Source organism: Nymphalis io, chromosome 17 (genome assembly GCF_905147045.1).
Source record: "Nymphalis io chromosome 17, ilAglIoxx1.1, whole genome shotgun sequence".
Lineage (NCBI taxonomy): Eukaryota > Metazoa > Arthropoda > Insecta > Lepidoptera > Nymphalidae > Nymphalis > Nymphalis io.
Genome location: NC_065904.1, coordinates 9616214 through 9640219, shown reverse-complemented (window position 1 = coordinate 9640219; position 24006 = coordinate 9616214). Strand labels below are relative to the sequence as shown.

Here is a 24006-nt window from a genome sequence, read left to right as displayed (position 1 = left end):
AAAGTGCTACCTAATTTTAATTACAAACAAATATACAAAATGCTATTTATGCTTTTATTACTAAGAAGTTACAATTCTTAGTTCAAATTATTTAAAATATGTCTTTAATCGTGATCTTAAGTATATATTTACTATAATGATATGCTTATCTAAATGAGTTTAGATATAATTTAGAATTTTTTTTTACATGTTCTGCTTTTTTTTAATACAATAGGACTGGCAAAAGGGCTTGTGTAAGTGGTGATCACCGCCCATAGAAATTATCAATACAAGAATAATATTTAATAATACTAATATAAATAAAATTACGATGTCATATCCTGTGCCTGTGTACTGTGCACTGCCTAACTCGTCCTTCAAACCGGAACACAATAATACGAAGCATTGCTGTTTGGCGGTAGAACATGTGACGAGTGGGTGGTAAGTACCCTGAAGACGTTACATGTATTCTTATGCTTAAATGTACAAACAAACAATCAAAACATACAAATATTAAATATATTCGATCAAAACTAAAAAATTTAAATAAATAATTCATCAAAATCATTATTAAAGTTAAAAAATGAAACATTAAACCTTATCATGTGAATTAATATACAATTAATTATAGATTAAGTCTCTAATCTTATACTAATATAAACAAAATGTACTAAAAGGAAAAAATATTCAAAAATAAAACAAAAATAATAAATATAAAACTTTTAATTTACATAAAATATTCTACACAACTAACCCAATAGATCACTTTGAAATTCTGAACCATTTAGTTCCAGTGATCGTCTCATTTGTAATCTAGATTCAGTTGAATACATATTATTGAAGTAATTACCCCTGTAATATGAAAACAGTAACACACCTAGTACTAAAACCAATAATACAATTAAACAACAAATCATAAAAATCATAAATGTTGAATACGTTCCTGGTTCTTTATCGGCCGGCTTGTTATTGTCAGCATTAGAAGTATTTTTACTGACATCACCACACTTTATACCGTGAACGTTGTCTTCATGATAAATCTTATCAATCGATGTAACTTCAACTGGATGAAAAGCTAACGTACGATTAATGTTCCTTATACTTCTAACGATCTCTTTACATGAGACCGGATTGCCTCCCACGCTTAGTGAACTTAATTTCGGTGATACAATTAATAATTTTGCAATATCCAATGTTTTAATTCTGTTATAATCGATAATCAGTTTCCTTAATTCCAAACATTCGTGGAAAACATCAACATCTAGTTCGACGATGTCATTCTTTGATATATCAAGTGCTTCTGTTCTATGCAAGCCTTTAAAACTCCCATACCTTATGTTCGATATATGATTTGATGAAATATTAAGATATTTCAAAATTTTAATGCTCTGAAACGACCCTGGTGGAAGTTCTGTAATATTATTAGCACTTACATCCAAATATTGCAAATTTTCCAGACCTTGTAAAATAGAACTATTGATATAAGTAATTTTATTTCTACTAACGTCTAAGCTAATTAATTTCTTAAAGAAGCTCAAGTTGATATCAGTGAGCTCGTTACCAGATAACCCTAAATCTATTAGTTCTGTTAGTGAGTTTATAGAAGGGTTATTGATTGATTTTAGTTTGTTATTTGATAAATGTAATGTTTTAAGATTTCGGGTACTTTCAAACATACCTTTGGATAAATTCTTGATGTTGTTATATGATAAATCTGTATATAAAAGTCCGGACATATTAACTTTGGGTAGACTTGTTAAATTGTTATAGTTTAGATAAATTGCTCGTAAATTTGGCAATGGTTCTGTTAATTCTAAATTTGTCAGTGTGTTGCGTGAAATGTCTAAAGAGTATAAATTATTGACTCCTATAAAATTTTGCGAATCTATTTCATCTATAATGTTATTAGAAAAATTTAATTGTACTACAACTGACATATTTACAAAAGCCATGCTTTCAACTTTAGTTATATTAAAATTGCCAAAGTCTAAAGATCTTAGATATTTTGCTGGACTAAATGTATTAGATTTTATGGATCCAACCAAAGAATTACCAGTCATTTTTAAATATTGCAAATTATTTAAAGGTACAAAATATTTATTTATAATTTTAATTCTATTCATAGATACGTCTAATATTTTCAATTCAGTCTGATTTTGTAAATCATACGATCTAAGTTCTGTTAGTAAGTTATTATTTAAATATAATTCTGTCAAATTTATCAAACTATCATTTAAGAAATTAAGATTGTCTATTTTGTTATGTGACAAATCTAAAATAACCAAACTTTTTGATTCGCCAAACGAATTATTTGCAATATTATAAATATGATTCCTACTTAAATTCAATGTATTTAAGGTGTCCATTTCAATGAAAGCACCTTCGTTAATTGTTGTTATGCTTTGATTATATAAGTTCAGATTTTCAACATTTTTTAAACCACTAAAAGTGGATTTTGTTATAATACCGGTAATATTATTATTTATCAAAATTAAATTATTAATAATATTATGTTTAAAAGCATCATCTTGTATTTGAGTTAAACAATTTTGTTCTAAATTTAAATATTTTAATACAGCATTATTGATAAATAGAAGATTTTCAATTACTGATTTTATTTTGTTATTTCTTAAATCAACACTTTCTAAATTAAATGCTTGGTTAAAACAATTCGATTCGATTATCTCTATGGCATTATTTGAAAAATTGACAGATACTAATGACGATAATCGATTCAGTTCATAGCCTGATAATTTTGATATATTATTAAACGACACATCCAAATATTGTAATGCTTTCAAATTAATTAAAGTCATATTGAGAGAGGTCAAGAAATTATGCTGTAAGTTGAGTAGAGTTAAGCTTTTTAAATTTGTGAAGATATCATCAGGCAATGTAACTAATTTATTGTGTTGCAGGTACAATGTGTCAACTTTACCTATATACTTAAATATGTCGTAGGGAATATCTTCAATCATGTTTTGTGAAAGATCTAATACTTTAATTTCTGAATCTTTATTTTCCAATGTGACGAGTGAATTTGATTGAAGATCAGATATCTTATTTCTTGATAAATTAAGCGATTCAAGCGCTAATAAGCCTCTAAACGCTAGGTTTTTGATGCTCTTTATATTGTTATTTGATAAATCCATCTTTATTGTTTTAGGATAATACTTAAATGTTGATTCCACTATTTGATGCCATGTATTATTAATTGCATATATTTCTCTAACTCGCGAATCGAAGTTCGTAGATCCGAAGAAGCCAGCACTGAGCATTTCAACGGTGGACCTCTGAACAATAAATTTAACGTAAGGTTCATAATTGCATGTTGGGTTGAGTGCACTGCCGGCGTAAAATTCGCATATAACGTCATAAATACAATTCGTAATCTCATTTTCGATTGCACACTGATTCGTGCAATTAGTAACCAGCAAAGATGATATGTGAATGATGAAATCTGAAATCAAATCATATCGTATTAATATTAATGGTACTCTATATAATAATCGTTAACATATCAAAAAAATAAATTGGAATGAAAAGGTTCCTAAGAAAAAGTTCACTCTAAAAGTATATTCCTTAAAGGTTGCTATGAAATGCAATGAAATCAAAAAACTATATTTAAATCAGTTCACTAGTCAGTTACTAGCTTGATTCATCACATGCTCGGCGATAACCGCATGTGTTGTATAAGGAGGCCTTATAGTTTTCAACAACCTCTTCCAGGAAACCTTCAATATAAGAGTTAAAAAAATAGTGCAAAAGTTTTAAAGTATAATCAACGTTACAAGATTTCATAATTATATTATGTGCAATTTTTATAGCTATTTTAAATTACACTGGCTCACTGGCACCAAAACAGCAATGAAATGCTGTTTACTGGTAAACAAGTGACCATGCAAATACACAGAACAGTCACTAATTTAACTTCAGCCACAAATTATTATCAGCCACAAATATAACTATCAATTCAAATAACTATAACAAATTAGTTTAACAGTCAAAGTTTTACATTTCATGCTCTGTTTTTGATTCATTATATCACATACGGAATCATATCGTTAGTTATTAACTTCGTGTGTTAAAAACGAAACCCCTAAAGGGTCCCTCTAATGTACGTCTGTCTGTAAACTGTTACGCTATGCTGCGAGATTCAATTAACAAATATTAATACAATATTTACTGTCATTATATTAATTCATCCTTATCAATTTTATATAAATACAATTTAGGTCCGTGCTTGTTATTTATTATAAATTTATAAATGTAAGGATGTTTTTGTGCTGAGTATACGTGTTTATCATAAGAGAACTTTTACTTTTTGCGGTATAATGGAAGTGAAATGGAGTATAATGGAAGTATACATATAATTAATTATTAAATATTATTTTTTATTACAATATGTATATATATATATTATTTCACAGTTTCACTTCTGTCGATAGTCCTCCAGATTGCTTATGGTTTCATAACAGAGTATATAAATGGAATTAAAATGTATTATAGAATTAATATATTTAAAGAATAATCATTTCATTATTATACATAATACAATATTTTTTACGTTCTCTTTTGACATTATTGTATCTATTTTAATTAGGAGTTATTTAAAAGTATTTGTCCGTGAATTTGTTAAGCCATAAATATAAACAGTCGTATAATAAAAATTAAAATATTAAAAAACAATATTTACTTACATATTAAAATTTTGTTCACCATGTTTATTACATTATAATAAATATTCACAGATTTATTTATTAACAATAAATAATTAATACTAACTGAGACAACTTCACTGCTGTGTTGGCGGATATTTAGCGTTAAATGACAAGTACATGCATTATCTATTGTTTCGGGTTCAGTGTGATAATTGTAAAACCCTGGAGTATAAATTTTATTTTTAGAAACCATTTATGGGCATATTAATACTATGTCTCACAGATATCGTTAGATCATAAAGGATTTTTTTTTTCTTGTCCTGCTATATATCACATATCAATCTATATCCAACCACAATGGGAATAAAGACAAGTAAACAACTATATTTATTTATTTGGATCTCCAACAGTTTACGTTAACTTAAAACTAACTATGCACAACCGATTATAGGAGAACACACCATTCCCAAACGTAATTAAAAACATACAAATCAAAAATAAAATAAAAACAGAATAAAAAAAAAAAAATAAAAAAAAAAATAGGAATATTTAAGTAAAGAAAAAAAAAACAAAAACTTCGACATCGAATTAACGCGATATCATTGGCCGAGATCTTGAATAAACAATCTATGCTATTCACTGTGGATTCGCGAGAAAATGGCGTTTTTGATATCCGCGAAGTTGTGACGGGAACTTTGAAAGTTTAATTAAAATGGTTATAACTAGTAAAGTGGAACACAACACCATTCCACTATAAATAAAGATTAATTAATATAACACAACTATTGGCAAATCTAAGGATTGTTTGTCTTTATTCCTTTTTCGGTTTAAATAGTGTTATATATTATTAATGAAACTGTATAATATATTCCTGTTCTCGGAAAACAAATAAAGCAGACGATCCTGGGCGTGATATTTCTGTTTGTATTGAATTATCGTTACATCGGAGTATGAAAGGGGAAGAAAGAATTCACCTAGTATTACCAACGCATAACATGTGCATCTTCTTGGTTGGCTAGCTGTTTTAATCGAATTAGCTTAACTGTTGGCCCACTCCCCGTAACCTCACGATCCCGTGACGCCCATCGAAGAGGCGGAATGGGTTTTTAGTGTGTATTCCGCAACCATCGACACCGGTAAGTCCCACATACACCCCCACTAAATGTATAAATGTGTTCTTCCAGTTAGATAAAAAAAGTCCATAAGATTGAATAGCGTAAGTCACGAAGACCTCACAATATATTCTATTTGTGTTAATATATTAGCTGCTGACATCATATGTCTCTTTAGCCCATAAACATCGGTATTGTAAGATATTACATAACATTCATTCTTGTCATTATTAATATTACACATGGGATTTAAGATGTTACATTATCCCAAATTATGATAGCTTAATGACCATTCAACAAAAAACAGCTATATAAATAATTGTTATTTTATCATAGGATTACTGATCCGAGTTTTACATAATTGGCGCGCACACGACAGTATTAGCAATTTTATATTGAATTAGAAGTGCTTCGTCCAACTATCTTTCTTTAAAATAACTCGGCTTATTTCTCAGACGGCTTACTGTAAGCTAGCCGTCCATACCTTCTCTGAAAGAGAAAAATAATAAGTTCGAAAGAAAAATCTTTCACAAGTAAATAAATAGCCTTTAATACGCCTGCACTTAAAGAGGTCTCAAAATATAACCGTAAAAATTTATATTTAGCAATAAATATAATTTAAGTGTTCCTTTTAAAAATTAACTCATCATATTTATTTATAATGTAAATATAGTGAACTTATGTATTAATTTACGGAATTTTTACGGAAGAGTTTGTACGGAACTATATATCTTTGTAACATTTCCAACTTGGTGATATTTGGTATTTTCGTTTATCAACATAAAATACATTTTTCTTTTTTTAACTTGAGTGACTATTATATTATAGCTTACTTGTTTTCGCCCGCGGCTTCGCCCGTGTGTGAGAGAGGGAGGTGCTAGGTATTATAATATGTCCTTTTTTTATACCCCTTACAACGTGTATTGATTAGTAAACAAAAAAAAGTCATTTACGTATTTATAATAATAGCATGGATTATATTGTCCCTTTATACCACAACTTTATCATTGTTTGAAATTTATTACTTAATAATCATATTTTATTTTTGAATACAACTAAATTAGACGAAGTGACTTCGACTCCTCCATAAAAACTTGAATCTGATATTCCCGAAACATTGAAAATTTATTGATAAATGACATAAATGGAATTTTTTATTTTATTTAATGAAAAAATCTAAGAATCGATTGTGATGCCACCATTTAATCTGATAAATAATCAATTTTATCTACTATTCATAATTTCAGATTAACTAAAATTGTGCAAAAAAAAATACAATTAGTAAGCTCGACTCCATATCAGTCCATTTGGTCCAGCGGAAGCCTCTATCATAGCGTCCTCGTGATAATAATTGAGCTCGGACAATGAACAAGAAACGTTAACTGGAAATCGATGCTGGATGTCGGACATATCCTTTGTTAAATTGAAAAAAAACACAGTGAGTGACAAGATCGAACGTTATAGATCGCTGAAGTGAAGTTATTTAGATTGTATTCAATATTTTTTTTTTTATTTCGATGCCGAAGGTGTCGTTGTTATTTTCAAAAGTTACCAGTAAATAAAAATTCGTCACTTTAACTATCCTTTCTTTTAATAATCATGAAGCCCTTAGTGATATTTTTAACAAAAACTAACGCAATATTTGTACAACAATATATTGATAGAAATATTGATTTCAAATAATCTGTGACAATAATTGTATAAACACGAAGATGCCGACGCCTAAAAACCAATAAATCCAGGCTAGGCACACTGTATTTCTATAACAAAATAACGAAGTAATTATAATATATATTCTTCTTCTTCTTCATGGTCGTGACACTCTTGTCAGAGCGGTCGTGGTCGCCATGAAGTATTATAAATTATTCGGCGCAGATGCTATTCGCCTCACGAGCCTGCGCCATATGTCCCTGTCAGTGGTAAGCCTCGTGCATTCATGCAAAGGACCGCCAACAGTTGTTTTTATTTGGTCGGTCCATCGCATGGGCGTCCTTCCACATGGTCTGATGCCATCCACCTTGCCTTGAATAACAAGGCGCTCAATGGAGTCATTTCCTTGCCGGGTGACGTATCCAAAAAATGTTAGTATGCGCTTTCGAACCAGCGCCGAAAGACGCTGTTTGATGCCGAGTTCTTGAAGAATGGAGATATTGGTGCGAAATTCGGTCCACGAAACTCTTAACATTCGTCTCCAGCACCACATCTCCAGAGCATCGATCTTCTTTTTTTCGACCTGCCGCAAAATCCACGTGTCCGCAGCGTATAGAAATATGGGGAAAACAATCGTTTGTACGAGCCGGATCTTGGTTGCTTTGGTAATGTTTCTGTTCCTCCATATTTTCTTCAGCCTCTCCATTGCAGTTCTTGTAATTGCCATGCGTCGCTTGACCTTATCTACGCGTCCGCCATTATTCGATATTAAAGCTCCCAGATATATATAGGATTGGACGACCTCACAGTTCGCAATCTGAGTGATCTCAGGCGAGTTGTTTTTCACCCGGTTTACAATCATCATCTTCGTTTTACTGCGGTTAAGCTTTAATCCGAATTCTTGGCATACGCGCTCCATTTTAAGAAGCAATTCTTCCATATGAACCGCGTCAGACGCAAACAGGTTCGTGTCGTCGGCATAGCGCAAATTCGTAATCTTGCGCCCACCAACTGCAACACCGTCACTCCAGTCCTCAAGCGCAATGAGCATTACCAGTTCTGTGTAAGCATTGAATAAGAGCGGTGATATTATGCATCCTTGGCGAACTCCAGCGCTGGGATGAAAGTCTTCAGATAAAACATCATCCGTCCGCACGGACGCAGTCCCATCTTCGTAAAGACGTCTAAGAAGATAAACTAAGTGTTTCGGTGTACCCATGTCCAGTAACACCTCCCATAGTCTGGGCCATTTTACTGAGTCAAATGCCTTTTAGAAGTTAACAAAGCAAATATAGGTAGGCTTGTTAAACTATCGTGCCTTCTCTATTATCTTGCGAACAATGAGGATCTGTTCACGTGTACCCCTTCCTTTTACAAAGCCGGCTTGTTCTGGTGCAATTTCCTTGGACAGAAAGTTCTTCAGTCGTTCATTGAGTATGTGTAGTAAAATTTTACTAGCATGAGATATGAGGGCTATAAGGCGGTAGTTGCTACACTTCTTAGTTGAACCCTTCTTGTGCAAAGGAATGAAAACCGTGTGAGACAATTCTGTAGGCCATGTTCCTGAATGCCATATCTTGTTGCATATGTTGTGGAAGATATTGACACCTATGTCACCTAATTCTCTTATAGTTTTAATCGGTATAGCATCTCTTCCTGTGGCTTTCCCCTTCTTTAGATGCATAATGGCGGCTTTTACTTCCGATCTAAGTGTGCCTGGCTCTTGATTTTCGTATCCGGGCTCTGTATCAGGAAATTTTTTCGACTGGTTGTCCTGGAACAAGGACTGGCAGTATCGCTTCCAAACGTCAGTTATATGGTTTAGCTCATTGACCACTCTACCATCACTATCTTCAATGGCCCAGTTCTTGGAAGGAAGTGTCTTTGTGATGGATCGAATTTTATGATAGAGATCTCTGGACTCATGTCTATTTGCATGAGCATCGATTTCCTTACATATTTTGCAGAGATAGGCATTATAATCCTTCCTGCAACCTGCCTGAATTTGTGCTGACAGTTTGTTTAAGTCGCCAATGCCTGCACCTGTTGACTTTAGCGTGCGTCTCCGTTCAACTAGTTCTAAGGTATTATCTGACATCCAGTTTTGTCGCTTGCATGTTGCAGCTGATAATCCCGAGACCGAAGCAGACTCTATTATTAGTTTTTTGGTTCGGTCCCACAACCTCTCAGGCGTCTCCTCTGTAAAGTCTGCATTCGCCCATTCTACCCACTTCTGTTTTGCAGCAGCGTAAAACTTGAGTTGTCCTGAACTTTAATTCTTCTCTGTTTTTGGTGACTTCGAGCCGCTTTTAACTTTAATTTAAACTTTGAAATTAGAAGTTGGTGGTCAGATCCAACATCTGCCCCGGGTAATGTATGGGCATTTCTAATTGATGTTTTCCATCGCGATCTAATCAGGATATAATCTATTTGATTGCGATATTTACCATCTGGCGATGATCAAATGTATATCCTGCGAGGATGGTGCCGGAAAAGGCTATTGGCTATCACCAGGTCATTTTAATTTGCAAACTGTATGAGACGTTCTCCTCTTTCGTTGCGTGTTCCAAGTCCAAATTTGTCAAGGCTGGTGAAATTTTTCTCCAATTTTGGCTATATATTTTTATATTAATATAAATACATATATAAAAATATATATATATATATATATATATATATATATATATATATATATATATATATAATTAAAAAAAACATTAAATCAGTATTTGTTAGTTGTAATACAGTATATATAAAAAACATATATTAGTATATTTACATAAAACATATATTTTTTGAAGCCGTGATGGCCCAGAAGAGATTTTTAGAAGAATATTTGCCGAGCACTGAATTTTCATTTGCATAATTTGTGTATCCAAACCTCCTTAAAAAGGAAAGTTCTTAGCCCAGCATTGTAATATTTACAGTTGGTACTTTAATTTTTAAAATGATTAATTTGATAAATAATGTCTTCAAAAGTGTAATTTGTATTCATAAATATATGAACATTTAATTTCTGTTTCAATAAGATATTTATATAAATCAATGTTTAATGCGAAAATGTTTCAACTGTAATATGATACGAAGCATTACGATTCTGTGTAACATCAGCCATTAAAACCAAAGAATTTTCGTATTCCAATCGAATTAATATTTAGCAATGCAAAATTCTTGTCGGGAATTTTATATTTCTTTTCAATTTAAAATATCTTGATTCGCTTTCTCTCTGATTAAAGAAATACGTAATTACGTGTATTCTTATTAGATTGTAGCTTTAAAAATAATATATTTTGCTTTGGAAATTATCGTTAGTTCATTGCAAGTAGCGGTAATACAACCGATGGTTGTGAGTTCAAGATCTGGCAAGTACTACTGTACTTTCAAGTGCCTAATTTATGTTTGTAATTCATCTCGTGCTCGGCGGTGAAGAAAACATTGTGAAGAAACGTGATTGTCGGATGTAAGTCTGCCACATGTGTATCCACCAACCCTCATTGAGACAGAGTGGCGGGTCGATGGAAAATAAAGCAACGCAATTCGATATTCAGTTTGGCGTTGATTGACCCTGAAAACGTATTGATGTTTTTGGCTTAATCACTTGACGCCTTAGTTGAAAAATAAAAGTATTTTTTTAAGAAAGGTCGATGACCTTTTTCTAGTCGTGGGAACATTATTGGTTAATTATAATATTTTACTAATTATCAATCTACGTTAACAAAACATGTAAAACGTACATAACATTAACTCAAATACAAAACAACGAAAGAACATTTTTAATATTCGAAGCAAATTATCCTCTCGAATAATATTAACGAATATTTTCCGTCCTTTCGTGACATTAAGTACAGAAATATTACTAAAACAACACCCCCGCCGCATCTTATGTATAAATTCAGAATGTTCTTAATTATATTGCGTTTCCAGAGCCAATTTTACCCCTAAGACTCGTCTAAAACTGACTTATACCGCAATACTAATAAACAAGGCTGGAACAACAGCATTACTTATTTATCACTTTTCGCCTTAAAGTTTATAAAATGGAATTATTAAGTGAGAATTTTTATAAACTTTTATTATGTATACAAGAACTTATGTCATATTATAATCAACCTTTTAGTTAATAATCGATCCAGGATTACATAGAAATAGTTAAATGAAAACCAAATTATATATTTAACAAATATTTAATAAACATTAATTGGGAAGTCACTGGCCCCTTGAGATACGGAGTTTGTCAGTTTAGGGGTCGTTTGATGGTATAATCTTTTCCTTAACCAATAAATACATTGATTTTAAAAAAAAAGTGACACGCTCATCACATATTCTACAACCAATAATTAATACTTAACATGGTTAAGCAGTACTCCCTTAATTAGCGGCACATATAAAAATATGATATGGTGATGACCATTTATCATTATATGACCCATTTGTACATAATATAATTGTCGAAATAGTTTCTTTGCGATATTTAGTTAACTATTTAAAATACTCAGACTAAAGGAGTCATACTCAAGACTGTAACTGTCAAGCTTTGTGAGGAACTAGAACTAAACAACTTGGCGGGTCGTGTGCGGGTGAAGGCTAACTCGACGAGCTAAATTATAAAGGCCAAGTAGAATATTAATATTCGAGTAATACAGGAAACCTTAATGTATTGTATAACTATTGCAATGTTATAAATACTCCAAATTATAATATAGGTACTACGTGTTTAGATTTCATGTAAATTATAGACATTGTTAAGGAGTTTTTTTTTATAAAATACAACAAATCAAAATATTAACTTCTATTGTGTTTGGTCTACGGTGCTGGCATCATTAAGCAAATACACCTTTATAAATAAACATAATAAAAATAATAAACAATACAATTTCCTGTAACTTTTGTGAAAATATTTTTGAATCAGATGAATGCCACATATAGTAAAGTATGAACATTCTGTGAATGACCCACTGCTGGGCTAAGGCCTCCTCCTAAGTGTATTACAGTAAGCTGTACCAATGCTTGTACATTGTTACAAATCAGTAAAATTAGACACACGCAGATTAAACTGTGGAATACTGTGACCGATTCTGTATTTCCTGATATGTACAACGTTGGTGTCTTCAAATCCAGATAAACAGGTTTCTTCTAGGCAAGCATACTAAAGCCTAGACCGTGTCGATGAATAACATCAGGCAAGACAACGGTCAAACGCTGACCTATTAAGGGTAGAAAACAAACATGCAGATTTCGTCACGATGTTCTCCTTCATCGCCAAGCACGAGATGAATTATCAACAATTATTGAGCACATAAAAATTTTGTTCATTAATTTCTTTATTCGTATTGACGCTTTCTACTCCTTTTCATATTACCAACTAATGGTGATGTGAAAATTATAATTGATAATATGTAATTAAACAAACGCTGAAGCCGAGATGGCCTAGTGGTTAGAACGCGTTAATCTTAACCTAAGATCGTGTGTTCAAACCCGGGCAAGCACCACTGAATTTTCATGTGCTTAATTTATTATTATAATTCATCTCGTGCTTGACGGTGAAGGAAAGCATCGTAAGGAAACCTGCTAGTGTCTAATTTCATTGAAATTTTACCGCGTGTGTATTCTACCAACCCGCATTGGAGCAGCGTGGTGGAATAAGCTCCAAGCCTTCTCCTCAAAAGGGAGAAGAGGCCTTAGCCCAGCAGTGGGTAATCAAACAAATGCAACTCGTCAACTTTATAATATAAGTATAGCTTAATATGTATACGCTGTTATTCTGTTACATATTGATTACAAAACTTTAAATAGAAATTTGAATTTGGAAAAAGTAAAACGAAATAACATTTTGACGACCCTACAGAGTTCACGGACCAAATTATTATTCCACGTAATGCTTTGTAGGCGTTTCATATTACGCAGTTTGATTGATGGTTGCCACTACAATAGTTAATGTAGAACTGAGTATATCGTAAGCTATCTCGAGTTAAACGGTTTATATTAAATAATTTTGATATTATATTGTATGCAATAACAAAATACCAATCACTTAAGTTCAATGAAAATTAAGTAATTAAGTTTTTACCTTACACAGGCATTAAGTTTTAATAACCCGGGCAAGCAACAGAATTTTCATGTACTAAATTTGTGTTTATATTCATGTCGACCTCGAAGCATGAACTATTATTTAAAAAAATGTAATAACAAAATCGATATTTTGCCTTTTTTTTAAAGTATTCCAAGGTAAATATATCCTTGGAGTAAATAATATCACTTTAAAATTTCTCAGTAATAGTGCTGATAGTAAGTATTATTCGCTTCAAACGTTTAATTACTACATACAATTATTTAGTAAACTCAATTCATTACTGCTGTAATTCAGTATCAAGGACTTGTGTCTGTAATTAAAGTAGCTTACGTTTCGAGGACAACTCATTACACATGCTGAGAGCTTAGTGTTGTGCGAGGGTTAGACACCTCGTAATGATTTTCAATTTGACGCTTACCCTATTTAACTTGAACTTTGGGAACTAACGACCTTACGTTGCTTAGCGACTGTTCAGTTAAACAATCATCTATCTCTTTCTGTCATTATTGATGTATCATTCAAAAGAAAAAGACACGATATTATTTAATCACCCCCTAAAAATTTTTATACGTAAAGCTATCTATGTATTAAAATTACTTACACTTGAATCCTTATTTAATAATAATAATAATACCCTGGGACATTATTCACACACGGTCATCTGATCCCAATTAAGCAAAGCCAATTCCAATTATGGAAACCGGTCAACTGATATGCCACATATACTTCTTTTCCTTTGTAAATACATATTTATATAGATAATTACACCTAGACATGTGCATGTTCATGGACACAAATATCTGTCCTGGGTGGGAATCGAACCCACAACCTTCGGCGTGAAAGGCAAGCATCCACTAACCACGACAACCGGCTTGTCAATCAATTTATATGCATTGTTTAGCAACTGTTTATTTAAACATCGACTATCTCTTTTTGTCATTATAGATTAGACATTCGAAAGAAGAAGACACGACATTGTTTAACTAAACACTCGCTAAACAAAGTTTACAAGTAAGGCGGTAATTGAACAGTTTGTTAAAATGCGCTAAACACTGAATCTATCGGGAGGATTTAAAAATCATTAATACAATGTAAGCGCATTACACTAACTTATTGATATTCAAATGAAAACTATCATAATTTCCTTAGATAGCTCATAATAAGCTATATAAAATCACTCTATGATCCACGGAAACGAAACAGCAACGTTAACGCGTGTGGAACTGTGCCGAGCAACTAGTATTTCATATTATGAAGCTGATATTAGTATACGATGTTTGGAATTCAATAGTTCCATACCACGTTCTATTTCTCAATGCACAATTAAATTTATATTTGCCCTATATGGAAATCGACAATTAGAAATGTACAAACATATACATTATATATTATGTTCAGATTGAAATTTCGAGCTATTACGTTAGTAGTTTTCACGTAATTTTCTACAAATTAATTAGCAATTTTAATTATCTAGAATTTAAATCCATGGGAACTTATTGCGATAAATAAATGAATTGAAAAAAAAGAACATTTTCAAAAGGAAATACGTCATGAAAATATTCAATAAACGCCGAGGAGTACGTTTGAGAGATCAAAAGAACTTCATACAGATTACAAAACCAACGCTATGTCACGTCTTTGACGAAGACTTAATTGAAGTCTCTTCAATACGTTCTATGGATGAGCTTCAATACCAAAGAAGAATTTATCTCTTTTTAATTCAAAAGAGTACATTTGTTTGTTTGTATTACAGATTTATGTTTAATAAATATGTATATATATTCATATAAAATAACACGCCATGTGGAGCGTTCGGTCTCTATATCTCTATATAAATATTTTCCGTTTGCAGAACTTGCGATATATATATGTTTATTTATGTTTATTTATGTTTATATATATATATATAAATAACACTATTCTCAGATGTAATAATAATAATAATGTCAAAATCACTTTTTGTCTCAAAGGCCTTATCACCATTATTTTTTTTTCTTGTTATCGTTTTGAGGACTTATCGTTATCGTTTTTATTCGTTCTTATTGTTTATAGTATGTATTTATATTGTATACTTGTAATTTTGTATGTATTGATAATATAATTTATTTATTGATATATATTATAAGTGTTTTATATTTGTATTTATTTAATAGTTTGTTTAATCATAAATTAATGTTATCTTATTCATTGTTGGAGCACCACCTACCTCATATCCTATGAGTTATCACTTACTCCGTTGGTTGCCTGGAAGAGATCGCTATGTAACGATAAGGTCCAATGAATCCATGTTTTGTATTTATTTATTTTTTCTTTGTGGTGTTAGCCAACTAGGCAGGACACATTATAGTGCACAATTGTGTGCGCAAACACAGGTCCTATTCGTTACTCTCATAATCCGATGGGTCCACCCGCCATCCTATTTTATATAAAAAAAATTATATAAAAAGTAAAGCTGATTCAATAAGCATAACAGAAAAAAAACCTAAGATTAACAAAATAATATTTGTAGGATAGATAAGTTTCGTTTTACTCCTACACAAATTAGTCGCTCATCGGAAAAACCAAACAATATATTTTGTTTGTATAATTTTGCAAACCAAAGGTTAAATAACTACGCTAATAAATTTTATAAACATATTATGAGAGAGATAAACATTATAGCCATAGGTGGCGTAATAGAAAGCGTGGTTTTTCCGAAACATACAAATACATTTTTATAGATTAGGTAGGCGGACTAGCATATGGGCCACCTGATGGTAAGTGGTCACCAACGCCCTTAGACATTGGCATTGTAAGAAATGTCAACCATCGCTTACATAGCCAATGCGCCACCAACCTTAGGAACTAAGATGTTAAGTCTCTTGTGCCTGTAATTACACTAGCTCACTCACCCTTCAAAGCGGAACACAACAATACAAAGTACTGCTGTTTTGCGATATAATATCTAATGAGTAGGTGGTACCTACCCAGACGAACTTGCACAAAGCCCTAGTAAATGTGGTAAAAGTGTTTAATTTACTTCGTCATTAATAGTTCAAGATTTGCTCATAACATAATAGTACCTCGACGATTGAGCTTTGCTCTAATAAGAAGTAATTATAAAAAATGTGTTTTTTTTAGTTGCCTTTGTTCAGAAAAAACCCGCATATAGATTAAAATATAATACAAAACTTTATTAAGCGAGGCCACATAGTTAGAACCGTTTCCGAGATACACGAAATAAAATTATATATTTACAAGAATTCCTCATTAAATATTATAAGATTAGATATCAGCTACGAGTATTACCAATAAGAACTACACCGTGGATTTTTTATACCTAAAATACAGCTGGAAAAATTGGAATACATTGAAAAATGTTTCTGTGTGCGTGTGAATTTATGTATTCGATTAGATTCATAATTTTTTTATCGTATTACTTTTGAATTATTTTTAATTAATATTTAAAAGTTTCAACATTATTTTAAATATTTTTTTTTGTTTTATAAGTAATTTCGAATTAACGATCATTTTTCTAATTCGACAATTTGTCGCGGTTTTTATAGTCACCGTGTTACGTGTCCGTGTGTTGAATTATGAATTAATTATATATTATCTCAAATATGTTAAAATTTGAATGTACATACAATCAATTATTTAAATTCATTGAAATAGCCGAGACAAGGAGCGTCAATACTCTACTTTCAATGGTTGCTCACTATGAGCACGGAAATTATTATAATTTTATCAGAAATTTAACCAGTAAATTAAATATTATATTGTTATGATATTAGAATAAAAAGTTATATAGAAGTGATACCAATAATTAATAATTATAAAAAAAACATTAAATCACTTTTTAATATTTTGGAAACCAATTCAGATAAAGTAAAATATAATAGAAATTACACGTTACGTAATGCATGTAAGAAATGTTATGAAATATGCTTTGATGCAAAAATCACCATTGATTTTTTATGTGCTTAATATTTGCTTATAATTCTTATTCTATTATATAAACTTTGAATTATAAACGTGATAAAACATAACAAGGAACGAAATTGTATGGTTTGAATGAATGATGGATCTCGTGATAACAAGTTGAATTTTTTTTTGACAAAAAAACCTATGAAAGAAAGAATAGATTTTCCAAAATTTAATATTATAAATATAATGCCATATCTCATATTCCACACCTTAGGGGTTCGTAGAGTAATACCGTATTCATTAACGAGCACAAAACCTGTTTATTCAGCATTGTAATTTTAAATGGCATCGTTAATAGCTTGTACGATAATGTTTACGTGCAAGCACTCAGTTTTGTAAAATGCTATGTGTAGCTTGGCAAATCAGTCGTGTTAAGAGTACATGAGAATTTATAAAATGGCAATTTTTTAATTCTACTTGAATATGCATTTCATACAATTAAAAAGAGGAGGAAAATGTGTAACTGTTTTCGTTCTTGCTGGTTCTTTTTTATCAGGTTATAATTAACAAAAAATATCCACTTGCAAGATATTATTTACTAATAGAAAACATTTTTGTCAGTAAAGTATAAAGATGATTTTTAATAAAATACTGTTAATCAAATCTGATATTAGATTATAATGGATATATCATCATCAATACTAAGGTTACCCTCATATTCGTCCAAACTCCCAAGATTTATCCCGTAACATAATCATAATCATTTATTTGCATGAAATGTAGTTTTACAGATGTTATGATTTCTTTATAAGCATCTTATACAATTCGCCCACAATAGGCACGCAAATATATTTGTTAACAAGTGATTCATATTAAATACAAATCACACCAATAGCATATTAAAATTATTATATTAATAAATGTATAAAATGTGTATAAATTAAAATTTGGTTTAAAATTAACAATAATTATTTTAATTAAATAAGACCGCCCCTTGTATGTATCATATTACAGAGCGCAATTATGTTTATATAGCATGACTATTCTTAAGCTTTTTTCTTTTTTTTTACTTGTATTTTTCCCCCTTGAGTGGGCAATAAAGTTATCTAATAATAATAATAATAAATGATTCACTTAAGTTTCATTCATTACATAATATGTATAAATAATTATTCATTCATTCAAAACATTCTTATATGACGACGATTCAATAGTTTTTATGGAAGTCTACTTGAGTAAAGAATATTTTGATGTTGATTTTGAAATTTCTTACGTGTGAGGTGATAAGAACCGATAGAATACGAAATGAGTACGAGAAATGAGAGAGAAAAAATTAAAAGTTCAGTTCATGAAAAGTCGAAAGGAAAGCGATTGTCATCGAATGGACGTGTTATACTCATTACATGTAGGTATTATGATTGATGAATAAATGTAACTGAGTTTCTTGTTATTTCTTCTTGATCTATATTCCGACCCTGTAGCGTTTATTTTTTTCTTTTGCGAAGTAAATCTAACCGCTTATAAGTTAATTAAGCTAATCGCATATAAGTTATTGTTACATATATTAATACATATGTTAATCAAGCCGGAGATTAAACTCAAAAAATTATAAACGCCGTATAATGCTTTTAATATAACGGGACAATTTCAGTTAACTTAATATAAGCTATCGTCATTAAATGCGTTTCATTATAACATAAATACACCGTTTACAATTCGATACGGTACAATCATTCTATGTTTAATATAAACTAAAGTCCATATAATTTTACTCTGAAATAGAGAAAAAATTAATCTATACTAGATTAAGTGTGTATAGATGATATATGTGAAAATTATTTAATTGAGTATTTGACTAAAGACAAATTAGTAGAAGAAAAAACATACTGCACCAACTTCAATATGGAATAAGAACAATTGAAATGAAGCTCATCAAGGTCGATATTGAGCGAAGGGTGCAAATGTCTTCTATCACGTACTGCAAGACACGTGTTTTAACTAGTCATCCCACGTGAAATAAGAAACAAAAATACGACGAAAGCTTCGAGAGAAGACAGGTAGTGCTCCCGGGTATGTTTTGTTTATTTGAAATTATTTAAATATATAGCAGATCCGATCGCGTAAGGAAGGTGCCTCTTCGAAGGTGCAACTTTGTAATTAAGTTCTAAAACTTCGACTCATGTATTAATGAAGTTAAACTTTCATCTAAGCTACAAACATCCTTTACATCAATTATGTTTATCACATATTGTATGTTTAAGGAAACAGTCTTATACTATTAACGGCCTCGTTGGTCCAGTGGCTTGTAAGGCTTTACGCAGGTAACGACCGGTCACGGTTGTTTTGGAGATTACCTGTGTAAGATCGGACGCGAATCGACGGCGATGTGTCACCACTGTGGCGCGGACCGGGACACCGCTCAGCATACGTTGGAGGTGTGCCCCGCGTGGAGTGCGGAGAGGGAGATCCTGGTCCGTGAAGTCGGACAAGACCTGTCCCTGCGAGCAATCGTGTTGGCGATGCATCGTAGGGAATCGGCGTGGAGGGCCGTAGCCTCCTTCTGTGAGACTATCATGGTCCAGAAGGAAACGGCGGAGCGGGAACGGGAAAGGGCCGATCCTGCTCGGCGGAGACGACGACGGCGTCGTCTCGGCCCTCCCATAGCCCAGACACCCGGGGCTTAAAAGATAGGGCGTAACCCTGGGGCCGTAGATGCGTGAGGTGGGGGTCTCGCGTGTCCTATTTCAGAAGGCCCTGTGGAGGACGGCAGCCGGGATGGCCTCGCGCTGCCGTACGCACTAGCGCGGAGTGCGGGGGAGCGAGATTCGCCCCCTGATGAGAGCTCCGCCGAGCCACGAGTGGAGCAAAGCACGGGAGAGGCCGCGAATGCGTTATATCAAAACGATCCCGCAGCCTCTCCGATCCGTGCTGAGGACGGCCATCGCAGTGGTTTTAGTGGGTAATAATCCTACATAACCCAGTTCCACCCCCATAGGACCCGGGTACCTTTCTGAAGGTTTCCACTGCGAGAAAAAAAAAAGTGGCTTGTAAGGCTTCATACTGGAAACAATGCTCTGGTCGAGTCAAATAAGTTCTAAGCAAAAGCCCGGTTGGAAGTTGACATTGTTTACACTTTTACGGTTAAAAAAGAATCTCCAGCAGTTGTTGAAGTCATTTTCGTGTTAAATTTGCCAAGCCTTTGGAGTTGAGAGTGAACTAATACGAATGAATATATAGCGCACATATGTTTACCATCACATATGTACATTATAATATATGTGCATGTATCCTGCGCAATTAGCTAGTTTTCTACGAGAAAGGTCGCCGTGGTCGATATTGTCAGTACAATTATCATGCTATTCATCAACACTTCATGATTGCAGGATAGCAAGCATGTACTTAGTAAGCCTTCTCATAGTGTAAGTAATTTGCACTAAGAAGTATATTAATTATCAATAATTACTAACGGCTTTACACGTTGTTAAGCGAGTGATTAGTAAAATAATGTGTCTTCTTCTTTCGAATGTCAAATCAATAATGACAGAAAGGGAGAAATGAGTGTTTAACTACTCGTAACGTTACACAAAGTAACGTTAAGGACGTATATTTTTACTAAAATAACGTTATTAATTTACTGAAATGAAACTCATAATATAACGAAACAATAAAAATTGCCTTTTTTATTTGATACATATCAAAAGGCAACGTATTTTTTTCCGAGGAACCCTAAAATTGATCCTAAGTTAACAGCTGACTACGTGTAACGTGATACCTCGTCGCTTTGTCCAGTAAGTGGTTCCGTTGCTACGTGACCGAGTTAGAAAACTTATTCATGCTCTAGAAAATTCTGTTCCATCCCATGATTTCATAGCCTGCTAATCCCGGATCCGTAAGGATATGTAATGAGAATTTCACATTATCGCCTTTATTACCTGTGCTATAAGAACTAACATATTGCACATAAGCTTTGATCTCTCTCACTATGCTATTACTCCGTGGGAAAAAGGTCGAGAGATCCTTTTAATTTTTTGTCCGAAGGTATTTCCTAATACTGTAATCCTTACCTTTCACGATTGCTCAAAAGGTTTAGTTCCTAGATTTATTTGAAAATAACGAAGTCCATACATACGTACATAGTTTTTTTTTACTACAAAAAAGGCAGTTATTTTTTCAAACATACTCTTTCTTAATTTGATTTAAAGAATTTAATCAAATTTAAAGAATTAAATCAAATAAAAAAATAGTATGTTTGAAAAAAGAACTGCCTTTTTGTAGTAAAAAAAAAACTATGTACGTATGTATGGACTTCGTTATTTTTATAACATAACATTTTTGTAACTAGAAAGTTACACACGCTAATATAATCATGATTATAACGTTATACAGTTATTATTATTTGCTACTCAAGACCATCTTTTTTTTTCTGCCTTTACCGTCCACTGCTGGACGAAAGCCATTCAAGACCATCTTAGTAGTAGTCAAAATAAGTTACAGTAAGTCTTACAGAAACATGTCAAGCATTCCTCGATAAACAAAGTTACTTAAACTAGAATAGTTCATACATATAAGAAGCACTTAAAGTTATTTGACCGTAAAACAACATGTGCTTCTAAATTTACACATCATATAATTGAGACATTGAATTTATCTATGAATTATATTGGTGTTAAGGGCAACCCCTTTAATTTCGAATGCCAAGGACAATGACATCTTCATAAGAGCACAAATGCTGTCATGAAGTTATGAGCGAATGTGTACAGGAAGGAAGGGACATAACAACAGCTGGTAACGCATAAACAATCTAAGAATTAAAGGAGCAACAATTAATTTTGTGTGTACTATTTTTGTACAAAGACTGAGTGAGTTGTCTATTTGAATTGTCTATTTTATTACAATAATAATAAATTTTTATTTACACTCAAAAGAAATTCACACAATTTTAGTTTTCATCATCATCATCCAATCATTGTCCACTGCTGGACATAAGCCTCTCCCAAGGTGCGCCAAAGCTCCCGGTCCTCCGCCTTCCGCATCCAGTCAGTGCCCGCCACCTTCTTAAGGTCATCGGTCCACCAAGACCGGAGAGCTGGAGAGCGCCCTACGCTGCGTTTGCCGATCCGCGGTCTCCACTCTAGGACTCATCTGTTCCAACGGCCATCAGTCCAACGATTTAATTTTAGTTTTCAGTTTTATCTAAATCAAGGGTTTTTACATAAGCACATAGGTGTTGGACCTCTGACTCCGAAACAAATTAAATTGTAATATCAAAGCCAGCGATCAGAGCATATATTGCGCGTATTATACCATATATTCTACGTGAATATATTCTTAATAGAGAATAGTTTAAAAGGTGGAGTAGAAAAAAAATATAGAAGAGAATAATTAATAATATGTTTGTGCGTGTGTTTTTTGTGTATCTGTTGTGTGTTTGTGCGCGTGTGTGCGTGAGTGTGATTTGTGTATTTAAAATTGTACTCAACATGCATATAGTTAAGCTGATTAACTACAAAAGGTTTCCAGTCTCTAAATAAGACTACTTCAGGACACATGACGACTACCATCTATCATACCACTTTTGATCCGTGCAGTGACGGAGAAAGAATACATTTCACTGCCCCTCTCTTTCCCATGGGTGTCGTAAGAGGCGACTAAGGGATATCTGAGCGACCATCTGCTCATCTGGTGGTAGGATGCTAACATCCGCCTGACTTGTTACCACCGTACGCATGGTGAAAAACTCGTGAAGTGGCTTGCAGCCGCGTTTCGAGGTCAGCCAGCGTAAAGCCAGTGCCCGAGCGAGTATTGCCGCGATGGGTGTTGGTCCAGTGGAGACGGCTGTTGAACCAATGCCGGGGGAAACTGTATTGACCTGCCGGACAGGGAGACCCGAAGAAACGGCTGTTCCGCTGACCGCCCGTGGCATAGTACAGGGGCCCGAGCGTGCCTAACCAGCTCGCGAGGCTGCCCCACCAGGCCACGCATAATCTCGGGGTGGACCGTCGTGCCGGTTGGTGACCGGAAGGTGTGGTCCCGGCGGCCACTTCCGGGGGGGTTCGGGGGCCCTTCCATCCGGCGGCTCAGTATATTTTCCTTTTTGGCAAACATTTGGGAAAACACGCCTCCATACTTTGCCCATCCCTATCGTGGCAATACGTCGCTCGCTTCACGTCTATTTTCCTTATTTTTCCAAATGGTAGCGCAAATAAGAAATAACGGTCGTTCAGCGGTGCACACCCCCACCATACCCACGCTGTTTGAGGTCGAGTTCTCTAACATCCGACGACTCCACGCTAACCTCAACGCTGTCCACCACCATCTCGAGACAGCACGGCCAGCAATGTTGTTTCTCACGGAGACGCAAATACTCCACCCTGCCGACACCAGCTACCTTAACTATCCCGGCTACATGCTTGAAGAATCTTTTATTTTTATTTTTTTTTTTTATATTCGCCGGGAGGGCAAATGACTCTACTCCACCTGATGGTAAGTGGTAGTAGAGTCCAAACGCGACGACGGCCAGTACAGACGGGAAAAACGTTCTGCACTAGCCGCCTTCGCCTTGCCGGCCCGCAAGATGCCTCTTCACGCCTCGTTTGAAGGAACCCGGGTTGTAAGAGGTGGGGAACAC

General features: G+C 33.4%; 2 protein-coding genes across 3 annotated transcripts in view; one reads left to right on the top strand and one right to left on the bottom strand.

The window, feature by feature from the left end:
• The window catches only part of LOC126774681 (hemicentin-2-like), a 319165-nt gene that overhangs the window by 173810 nt on the left and 121349 nt on the right, over nucleotides 1-24006 (top strand). The gene's annotated exons all lie outside the window — the stretch shown is intronic.
• On the bottom strand, nucleotides 690-4786 carry LOC126774663 (toll-like receptor 3). The gene is made up of 2 exons (XM_050496185.1): nucleotides 4680-4786; nucleotides 690-3439 (listed from the first exon to the last, which is right to left on the bottom strand). The coding sequence occupies exons 1-2, from the start codon at nucleotides 4699-4701 to the stop codon at nucleotides 729-731; spliced, it is 2733 nt and encodes a 910-aa protein (XP_050352142.1). The 5' UTR covers nucleotides 4702-4786; the 3' UTR covers nucleotides 690-728.